At 33.6% G+C, this 12,057-nt stretch overlaps 1 protein-coding gene across 1 annotated transcript; it reads right to left on the minus strand.

Annotated features, from left to right (window-relative positions):
• Nucleotides 1–2,112: 2,112 nt before the first annotated feature.
• On the minus strand, nt 2,113–12,057 carry LOC117325519 (SOSS complex subunit C-like). Its single transcript, XM_033881791.1, has 5 exons — nt 11,956–12,057; nt 10,541–10,691; nt 6,723–6,765; nt 4,773–4,829; nt 2,113–3,248 (listed from the first exon to the last, which is right to left on the minus strand). Exons 1-5 carry the CDS (start codon nt 12,038–12,040, stop codon nt 3,150–3,152), a joined length of 435 nt encoding a protein of 144 aa, XP_033737682.1. The 5' UTR covers nt 12,041–12,057; the 3' UTR covers nt 2,113–3,149.

Here is a 12,057-nt window from a genome sequence, read left to right on the forward strand (position 1 = left end):
ATTTTGTGTTTATTTTTTAAAGATAGGAAAAGTGATACAAAAACAAAGAAAAAAAAATTACGAACCCCCCCCCCCCCAGAAAGAAGATAGAGAGAAAAAAGAAAAGAAAAAAAGAAAGAAAAAAAGAAAAGAAAAAACAAAAAAGAAAGAATGGGTGAGATGAAAAAGGACGTATTGGATTTTTTTCATACAAGCGATCTCTCGGCTAGTATATGTGAGAGACAAATATAATGATAAGAACATAAATCAAATAACAGTATATAAAAAAAAAAAAAAAATAAATAAAAAAGAGAAAATGAGTTAATAGAACTTATATGAACAATAATTATAATTAACTGTTATAGTTCTGTAAGACTGTTCCATTTCTTCATGCTGTTTTCTAAATCTTCTTAAAGATATATGTATTATTCCTTCTCATAAACCCGCGGCTAAGTACAACACCCATTCGACGACACTATGGATGCCTGACAGATCGCACTGGAGCGATACCACGAACAGGAGAAAACGATATTAAATCTAATTAAATTTTATTTCGAAAGCAACAGTTCTTCAGCATATCAAAGTAACATCTGGAGGCTGATATAGTAACGGGTCGCCAAAATGAAACAATTAGTTTAATACGTTTATCGATGAGACGAGTCGACGATGTTGTATACTGCAGTGACTATACCCGACCCCTACCAATGTCTTCAGAACGCCAAGTTACTCAAGACACTGGTGTAAGAAATATCAATTTTACAGGAGTTGGAGATCATCCAACTAACCGAGGAGCCTAGCTGTAAAGGGACACAACGCTACACAATGGAAATAACAATTCAAAATCCCAGAGATGGTGACCAGGAAGGTTCAGATCTATTCTGGAATCGCAATGGCATAAATGGAGACGAGGCAAGCAGGTATTCCAACAGTTGAATGAGTGCGAAAGAACAGCATCTTCAGATAGAGAAGATACCGTTAATGACTACAATCTATACCGTTAATGACTACAACCTATTGCAGTATTGAAGGTTTTTAAATTCACGACAGGGTCCCTACACAGGAAAACAGGATTGAGTAAATGAAGACAGACGGGAGGCAAACAGGATCATATGCACAGGGACTTGACACGTTCCTATGATCCACAAGGAAAAATCAATCCCAGGGTTCAAACCCTAGATCACTTATCATTGATCTAGGGGTCGGACACCAGGGTTATTTTTTTCATTCTGGACCACAAACACGTATCAAACCCTGCGACTTCATAACTCTGTGGGACAGTTGTATCGGCAAGCACAGGTACATGTATTGGAGAAATATCGAGATCGGCTTGGAATACAGAAAACGGATTCAACAAGAGATTGTCAGGTGGGAGTAGACGTGATGCAGAAAGAGGAAAAATACGGGCAGACTATCGCTGGGTGAACAGCTAAGTTTCATATGAGACATTTGGATCACATCACATTCGCCTCCTAATCTATGTAAGGCTTGCTGTCAACACCAACGCGACATCGGGAGGAAACATCACCCCACGCCACCTACGTCTGGACCTCGCTATCTAGAGGAAATATCCCCCGAAATCTTTTCGTCTGAGGGTCGCATTCTACAGGAGGCGTTTGACTGCACACGTTATCGAAGAATTTGTCTCCGTTAAAAATGGGACACAAGAAGAATTTCTACGTCTGACATTGAACTTTTCTTTTCGTTTCTTAGTTCTCTTAAGAGATAAATTCATGGACACGATATAAGGATTTGGTTAAACCTATTTAATGGTATATCATCACAGAAAGATAATATAAGGTGGTGCACAGCTTGAATGTACATGTATATAGTGGCCCAGTCACATTGGCATGTTATCTCTGCCGGTTGAACGAATCATACAAAAGGGGAAACAGGTAAACCTCTTACGTCCAACGAAACAAAGACGATGCAAACTAATTTGCAACAGCCATTTAGAAGCATGATCTTCGATTTTTCGCTCTATTCTGTATCTGTAAAACCTATTGACTTTTAAGATAGTTTGAAAATCTGAGGAAGAATAAAGGGAGTTTACAAACAAAATATATAATAACTGAAGAGTAGTTTACAAAAGAAATGTTTATGAACAGAGAAGAAATAAACCACACAATACAGCAATTGTCTTCATTTTTTATTTCATGATTTTAATAGCGTCACATTCAGCACCCGAGTCCCTTCTAAAGGGGATACAAAATATGAATCCTCCCTGTTTGCATGCAATGTGACCCAATCACCTTCAAGGGTAGTATACAATTCATTCTTTTTCTTGCAACAGAACTCCGTCCTTACTTTACAATTTAGTATGCATTTAATCCTTTCTTATTTCACAGATAAGCATACAATTTAAGTTTTTCTTATAAAAATAAGCATACAATTTCTTTTCCCCCTTAAAATTTAGCATAGAATTTAATTCCTTATCATTTAGATTAGCAGCCATTTCATCCTTCTTATGTTAAAGCTTGGCATACAATATAATGCTCATCCTATAATCTAAAGTTTAGCATACAGTTTACTGCCTATCGTATAATCTAAAGTTTAGCATACAGTTTACTGCCTATCGTATAATCTAAAATTTAGCATACAGTTTACTGCCTATCGTATAATCTAAAATTTAGCATACAGTTTACTGCCTATCGTATAATCTAAAATTTAGCATACAGTTTACTGCCTATCATATAATCTAAAATTTAGCATACAGTTTACTGCCTATCATATAATCTAAAATTTAGCATACAATTAAATGCTCATTGTATATTGCCAATGGTATAAAATATGTAGTAAAATTCTCCAAATTAACCAAGAAAACTTATCATTTTATCTGTCTATTCTTTTAATGATTAATCCTGCAATCTCCTGGCAAAATGATGATGATGATTGATGGTGGTGGTGTGATAATGATGATGATGATAATGATGATGATTTATGGTGGTGGTGTAAGGATGATGATGATGATGATGATGATGATTTATGGTGGTGGTGTAAGGATGATGATGATGATGATGATGATGATGATGGAACATTAATTACTAAGCAGTACAAAGTTTTCTTTGCTGAATGCGTCCCAAATGAGTATTGCAATGTGATACTGACAATGGTGATGGAAATTCATGTAGCTGACAGAAAACAATGGAAATGATGTATGCTTGACACAGTTGTCATGTCTTTTCGTTGAAGCGAGGAAGTACAGGTAGTATCAGATTCCCAAATGAAGAGTCTTGTGTGATGAAGTAGCCCACAGAGTTGGCATTGGCATGCTGAAAATAAACATAAGTAATATGTATATATGCATAACCTATAACCTTTGTAGATCAGGATTTAATGTCCATGCAACAACCAGAATAAATGAATTTTTAAACAATCTAAATGTATATTAGATAAATAACCAGTATCAATAGGTATTATGTAACATTTCCCTCTGTTTGGTAAGTATGTCTGTGACTAGAATATGGTATATTACAACCAGTATGGGATTAAGTTTGAGGTTTGGGTGACTACACTCTGTAACTATACTGGTTGTGTTATACTAATGTCTATTCACTTACATTATCAATCATGGCTTTCAGAGACAGCATGAGAGGTTTGACCCTTTATTTGCGAAAGACTAACCTGTATTTTATGAAATTCTGAAAGCCCTGATTAAATCTGATCCACTTCACAAATTCATGGAGGTCCATGAATAAGAGAACATAAGAATAAATATGGTTACAATTTCATTCAAAAACAATGTTTTGGAATGTAAGTGTCAATGTACATCAGCAGTAAGTGTATCACTCTCCTTATACCGATCAAACAGGACACAAAAACTATTTGATCTTTCTCTGACACAACCACAACAGAACCTTCATGATTCATACCTTGTGATAAATTATTTAGAGAGCTGAATGATTAATTGAACATGAGCATCTTAACCAGTTTTTAATACGCCACACCTTAGGATTATACATTTTTGCAGAGTTAATAAGAAAGGAACTACAACAAAAAACCTCCAATCATTTGCAATGATTTAGGCTTGTCAGAAGCTATAGCAAGTTACACACATCAGAGGCTGTGGTGATTTAGACCAATCAAAGGATGTGCTGATTTACACAAATCAGAGAGTGTAGTAATTAAGACCAATCAGAGGACACGTTGATAAAAACAAATCAGCAGTTGTGATGATTTAGGCTAATCACTTACTGCAATGCTTTAGGCCAATCAGAGATTGTGATGATTTAGGCCAATCAGAGGACGTGTTGATTTACACAAATCAGAGGCTAGCTGTGGTGATGTATGCCAATCAGTCTGTGGTTATTTAGGCCAATAAGAGGACATGCTGATTTAAAACATCGGTGACCATGGTGACTTAAGCCAACCATTACTGATTTAGGTCAATTAGAGGCTGTAGTTATTAAGGCCAGTCAGAAGCTGTGGTGATTTAGGCCAATAAGAGGCTGTGGCAATTTAGGCCAACCAGTTGCTGCTGTCATGTAAGCTGATCGGTTACTGTTGTCATTTAAACTGATCAGTGACTGTGATGATTTTGACCAATCTGTTACTACTGTGATTTAGGCCAACCATAGCCTGTGGTGATTTAGACCAATCAATGGCTGCTATGATTTAAGCCAATCAGAGCCTGTCGTGATTTAGACCAATCTATGGCTAAATGTGATCTGTTATTGCTGTGAGTTTGGCCAATCAGCAATTATTGTGACTTGAATTTAACTTTAATGACACTTTCAATATCTAAATATTACTTTAATATCATATAAGAAGTAGTATTATACCCTGCTAACCCCTACCTGTAGTGCTGCCCTCTGTGCTGGGGTCATGTGTTGTGTTTCCATCACCATGCTTATCTGTAATAAGTACATCAATAACTTATGTACAGATGTTCTCATTTCATATACTTATGATGTGCCTAATTTTCCTGTGTTGATTCATCTTTACAATATTACATCAGTGTTATATACATATATAGATTGTTCACAGAGTCTGATGTTTTGGTGACAATAGTCACCTTTATCTGAGATATGATATCAAAAGCATATGTACAAGATGACAATAAATCACGGGTTGATTCGACTACCATACATGCCATAATTTCAGGAGACCAATAAGGGAGATTGATGATTATTTTAAGGGAGTTTTGCCTAAAATAAGGGAGATTTGTGCGCGACATGAATATCAACATTTTTACTCAATTTTAAAGCAATAAACTAATTTTGAAAGTGATAAAGAATATTTATATTTATTTTGGATATTAATCATATTGTATATGCAAACAACAAAAATTTGTATAAGGTAAAAAATGTAATAGTATACATTCAGATTCTGATGATATGAAATTATTTTTTAAAAAATTTTATGTAACACAAAAAGTTTCACAGCTTCATGCATATTACATAACAGCATTTGAAAAGGGTATATTATAATTACATGTAGCTAAAGATTAAGACAAGAAAGTGTATCATTTATCAGTTTGGATTTTTCTTAAAATTAGAAAGCTTGATCCACTCTGAGGGAACACATCAGTTGGAAAAATATCACCATGAAATGTCCTGTGGGATACCTTATGTTGGACCATTTAGATATAAAAATATTCCAAGTGTGCAAGTATATGTATATATACATGAAGTCATGAGAACTGAAGATGTTCATGTTAGGAGACTACAGTAAATCTTATCAAGATCATTCTAGATTTTGTATATTGTCTCTGTAGTGACTACAGTTCAAGCATATCTATACTTTGGGTGTTAAGTTTATGAAAACAATTTAAGATATCCATTAAATTAATTAATTTATGAAATTGTAATATACATGTTTTATTATTTTTTAATAAAACACCTTTTTGTTATCACATTTCTCTCCAGTAACAGTGTTATCATAGGCCTTCTGGGTCTCTAAATTTTTATGCACAATGGCCAAAATGTACTACAAATCACAATGTACTACAAGTATTTGATATTTTTGAGAGATATTTTCAGACAAAGGTGTGGAAGTTTAATGAAAATGCTTATGAAACGAATTCTAGATGACAGTAATTATGTCCATGACAATTTGATGCATTTAATTATCTAAAGGTACCAACACCTCATGATTATACGAACATTTTTTTTTGTGGCTCAAATTTACAGGCTTAACAAGAAGTCCAACTAGAGGCCTGACTAGTTCTCAATAAAGTAGCATACAAAAACAAAACAAACAAAAAAACCAAAAAAACCCACTGCAGCTGCTTCCAACAATGACTTTTTTTATATGATTCCATTACAACCTTCCCTAGTACAGATTAGAAAGTTTGGTGACACATTAACCTCTACATATCAAATCAGCAATACACTATTACACTTACCTTAACATAAAAACAATACATAATTTATTTTCACGGTCATTATTTCAATAATCATTAAAACAAAAGGATTATAAACTTTACAAAGTTGTAAAATGTCCAGACAATAACCATCTACATTTTGTAGGTCTAGGATAACATGTCGTCTCTCCAATACATCTCTAACCTTTTCTTAAACCTTCTCTGCTGGCCACAGAAACAACTGTTAATGCAAATCATGTATATATCATAGTAACATACATCAAACTTCAATATTAATGTTGCTGACATTTATAAAACGATGTTCTGGTGGTCACAGTCAGGAAACTTTTAAATAATATCTTGGAATGTGCTTGACATTTATACAAGTAAAGTTTGAAGACAAGTTGTCGGTTGTTCACTTGTCAAGATCTAGTGTACTTACATTTGACAAATGTGAAGCTTGCTGATTTACCGAACTTGTTGTACTGTAAAAACAAATATCATATTTAAATTTGACAAAACTACATGATAAATCCCAAACTTCATTTTCACGCTGAAGCAAAAAATTCAGCATACTGACATTATCATCCGATATTTAATGTCTTCAGGTTATGAGGGGAATATTTCAACCATGTTCAAGACACTTTTCTATTGTATGACTTCATACACAAGGGCAAGTCATTGATAATAATTACCTTATATACAGGTAAAGTCATAGATAATAACCTTATATACAGGGGTTAGTCATTGATAATAACCTTGTATACGTACAGGTGTTAGACATTGATAATAACCTTATATACAGGTGTTAGTCATTGATAATAACCTTATATACAGGTGTTAGTCATTGATTATAACCTTGTATAAAGGTGTTAGACATTGATAATAACCTTATATACAGGTGTTAGTCATTGATAATAACCTTATATACAGGTGTTAGTCATTGATTATAACCTTATATACAGGTGTTAGTCATTGATAATAACCTTATATACAGGTGTTAGTCATGATTATAACCTTATATACAGGGGTTAGTCATGATTATAACCTTATATACAGGTGTTAGTCATTGATAATAACCTTGTATACAGGGGTTAGACATTGATAATAACCTTATATACAGGGGTTAGACATTGATAATAACCTTATATACAGGTGTTAGACATTGATAATAACCTTGTATATAGGGGTTAGTCATGATTATAACCTTATATACAGGGGTTAGTCATGATTATAACCTTATATACAGGGGTTAGTCCTTGATTATAACCTTGTATACAGGGGTTAGTCATGATTATAACCTTATATACAGGGGTTAGTCATTGATAATAACCTTATATACAGGTGTTAGTCATGATTATAACCTTATATACAGGTATTAGACATTGGTTATAACCTTATATACAGGGGTTAGTCCTTGATTATAACCTTGTATACAGGGGTTAGTCATGATTATAACCTTATATACAGGGGTTAGTCATGATTATAACCTTATATACAGGGGTTAGCCCTTGATTATAACCTTGTATACAGGTATAAGTCATTGATTATAACCTTATATACAGGGGTTAGCCCTTGATTATAACCTTGTATACAGGTATAAGTCATCGATTATAACCTAATATGCAGGCGTTAGTCACAAAGATTTCAATTAAAACACCCTATACACAGAGGCTAGTCATGACATTTTAAAGTAAGTAAGTATGTATGTATGTATGTATGAAGATAGGTGATGGTTTTCTCTTTTTCTTTTTTTTCTTTTTGTTTACTCATCATCTCCATTAACTACTGTTATATCTATTTTTCATTTTTCTACTTATCTATATATTTAATTTTTTTTGTTAATCTTTTCTCTTCTTTGTTAGACATTCTCTTCAATAAATTATTCTCTATCATAAAGCAAAATTCTCCTCTCAGTTATGATCTTTCTTTTCCATAAATTGATAATAAGCATTCCATTTTACTTTTTCTCTACATAATTATATTTACAACTATACCACTAAAATTATTAATAATATTTATGTTAACGGAAGTATGGAAAGGACCTGTATAGGCTAAGCCTGTTGTCCAATCCAATTTGTATATATATCTCTATTATGAAATATTGTATTTAAATTAATTCAAATGATTTATTGAATAAAATATTTTGAAATGAAATGAAAATGACATTTTTCTACTGTACTTTGACTTTTTGATTTATAAACAAGAGCAAGTCATGATAATGACACTTTTCTACAGTAAAGATACTCTGGCAAATCACCATTATAACATCACCTTCAACTAAAATTACCAAGAGGCCCAATGGACCCGCATTGCTTATATCCCAGCATGCTACTGGTTCAAAACAAAAGACCCAGAGGGCCTGCATCACTCACCTGGATATTTGAGTAATTATGGCAAAATAGTAATAATTTTAGTAATATTTCAAATATCAATTACAGCAAAATACTCTAATTTAAGTTATATTTCAAATATTTTCCTACTTTTGAACTGCCTCTCGATATTTCTCCAGGCCCAATTTCATTAAAATTTATTTTGTTGTTCAGAAGATTTACCCTTCAGGCCAGGTGAACCAAAAAAAAAAGTAAATAATAAAAGCACTACAAAAGATAATAACTCTGTAAGATACAGTCAAATAATTTCTATTTTCAAAACTCGACCGAGATCTTATCGATATATATATTCATACATTCATCAAACTTGGTTGATATTTACTCCAGTTTTTGTGTTTACAAGGTCTAATAATAATATTATTACAAAGTGCAATAACTCTGTAAGCAAAATTACTGTTGATAATTCCAATTTCTAAACTTGTCCGAAATCTATCTGCATACAAAGTTTCACCAAACTTGGTTGATATTTACTTAAGTTATCGTGTTCAGAAGGTAATTGGTGACAGACAGACAGACGCCAGATGCCAAGGTATGGCATAAGCTCACCTTGGTCCTTTGGACCAGGTAAGCTTATAAGGACACAGGGCATGTGTAATGGAAAAAAATTGTTCAGAGATTTTAACATCTTTTATCCCTGTAACATAGGAAGAATGTCAAGGTCATTCATTAAAACAATTTGGTAGCCCTTTATCACAGTATGCTACATGGCAAACATGAGGCCTCTGGGCTTCTTGGTTATTGAGAAAAAGTTGTTTAAATAGTTTAGTATATTTTACCCCTATGACCTTGCAAGTAGTTCAAGGTCATTCATTGGAACAAACTTCACCACAGCATGCTATAGGGTGAGATTTTTGTAATCAATTAATCTGAACATTTGGATGACCTCTTTCGATCAATTATAAATCATAATCAGATTTTGTTACCTGATGATGCAATACTATTTCTGTGTGTCATATCAAGGAAAGACTATCTTTAATTTTATGGAACCCAAAGTAATGCCAAACTTTCAAAGAACTTGCACCAGAATTAAAAATCGTCCATGTTACCATATGTACATTTCGGGTGAGATGCTTGAATGCTGTACAGGCTGCCTTTAAAGTGTCTACAGGACCCCATCCATAACGAGTAATTTCATTTTTCTGATCTAGGCAAGATTTGACACAGTGGCAGAAACTTGTCTTTAGTTCTTTGAAATGCTTGAAAATGCTCATGCAGTGCCTTACTATGAGGTTTTGTTAGTTTTAACTTTTGATTGTTTTATCTTGTTAGCACATTAAAAGTTCTTCTAATGTCTGAATATTCTGTTTTAGTTGTGTAGAAGAAATGACATACAAAAATTACTATGTTGCATGAAGCGAACTGAAATAACCGAAAACTGACCAAAAAACTGATAACTGACCAGAACCGGAATAAAATTCTGAAACATGGGTATCTGACAATGCAAATCTCTGGGCCTCTTGCAAATTGAGAAGAAGTTGTTTGAAGATTTTAGCATATTTAACACATGTGACCCTGAAAGTAGGTCAAAGTCATTCATCTGAACAAACATTGTAGCCCATCACCCCAGCATACTACAGACCCAATATCAAGTCTTTGATTTTCTTGGTTATTGAGAATAAGTGGTTTGAGTGTTTTAGTATATTTTACCTCTGTGACCTTGAATGCAGGTAAAGGTCATTCATTTTGACCAAACTTATTACCCTTCAACCCAGCTTGCTATATGCCCACAATCAGGTCTCTGTGGGTCTTGGTTACCGAGACACCGACAACATTAGCACACTTGCTCTTTTTAGCTAAAAAAGTCTTTATAGTATAATCTTAAAAGACACAAGCTAAAATATCTGATATTCACCAGGTTTTGACTTACCCAGGCCCCATATTGGCAGCATTATTGGCTCCATTTCCTCCTCCACTGACACCTCCTCCTCCACCACTACCACCACTTCCACCGTGAGTCTGCATTCGCAGTCTCTTTTTCTGTTCCTCTAACTGTTCCAGTATCTTCCTATTCTTATGTTCTACAATTGAAATGTATATATTTTTTTACATATCATATATTTGTATGCTGTTTTCAATATTTCAATCAATCCTTCTTTTTTTCAGTAAAAAAATCTAAAAATCTTTGAAAAGATATTAAAATATTATTAAATTTGATGCTACAGACACAAGATGTCTTAATAAGGTAATAATTGTAAGATTTTGATGTAACAGATTTAATTAATGAAGTTGGTAGAGTGATGACATCCAAACATCTGTTTACAGTAACAGCTAGCAGTGACCCAAAATGTTGACCCCAAGAGATCTAGATTGAAACCCAATATTTCCCCAAAAGATGATGATTGTGAGTATAAGTGTATGGAGTTCCACGACCATGAGAAAATAAACAAAGTTGGAAGAGCAAGAACACCAAATATCTCTTTATAGTAACAGTGGCCTCAATTTTGAACCCTTGTGGATGAAATATGAATCCTTCAAGAGATGATGGCTGTAGGTGTAGAGTATTAATCAAGTTTCTGATCAGATGGTTGAAATGCATAATTGTACAAGAGATGATATATATATATGTGTAGTTGTAAGTATATGAAGTTTCAGGACAATCTGATAATCAATGAGGTCAGTCGTCAAGGACGTTGTTTCATCTATCTATATTCCTTAGGTATACAATTGTATACATATATATGAAACAATTTTCAGTACAAAAACCTGTGCAAATTACGCTGGTTTTGGAAGTGGCATATCCCTTTGATTCTCAAAATGAATTCACTATATTGCAATTTAGTATTTCCTAAAAAAGAAGATTTTGATCATATTTTCTAATTCTGGAGATTTAAGGGTGTCTACACCCCATATTGCTGATATCATTGTTGTATGAGACATTAAGTAAGGCTTCATGTTTACATAATGAAATCAGTAAAACACATGTAATTTCACTGAAGAATCTGATACAGATAAGGGAGATAACCTACAGTTATACTTCAAGTCAGGTTTATATATATTATATATATTAATTTTAGGACATTATCCGCAGTAAACAAGTCACAATAGGGCGCATTAAGAAGGTGATGGAAAAGCTGCTTCGCGTTGGCAATATACCTACTTCATTGTCAGAGCATTCACTCATTTCACCATTTGTTTATGGTGGGACATCAACAGTCACTACAAAAAATGGCATATATTATGGCAATACCAGAGTCGAGGGACTTTTACCCGACATGTAATTATGTAATATTTTCAAAACAGGTATCTTATGATAGACATACATGTTTTCCTAATATAAATTACCTTGTCCAGACCCTGGCGGTTGAAAAGCCATTTTCACTCTACTCGTGATGGTTCGGTTTCGTCTGCAACTTGCCCCTTGTAGCATTAAAAAGAAGGTCTCCC

The sequence above is a fragment of the Pecten maximus genome, chromosome 4 (assembly GCF_902652985.1).
Source record: "Pecten maximus chromosome 4, xPecMax1.1, whole genome shotgun sequence".
Lineage (NCBI taxonomy): Eukaryota > Metazoa > Mollusca > Bivalvia > Pectinida > Pectinidae > Pecten > Pecten maximus.

Coding starts and splice junctions, on each gene's coding strand:
- LOC117325519 (XM_033881791.1), bottom strand. CDS start 12,040: ATGCTACAAGGGGCAAGTTGCAGACGAAACCGAACCATCACGAGTAGA. Junction 4,830..6,722: donor AAGCTTCACATTTGTCAAAT/GTAAGTACACTA, acceptor TACTTATTACAG/ATAAGCATGGTGATGGAAAC. Junction 3,249..4,772: donor CACAGAGGGCAGCACTACAG/GTAGGGGTTAGC, acceptor GTTTATTTTCAG/CATGCCAATGCCAACTCTGT.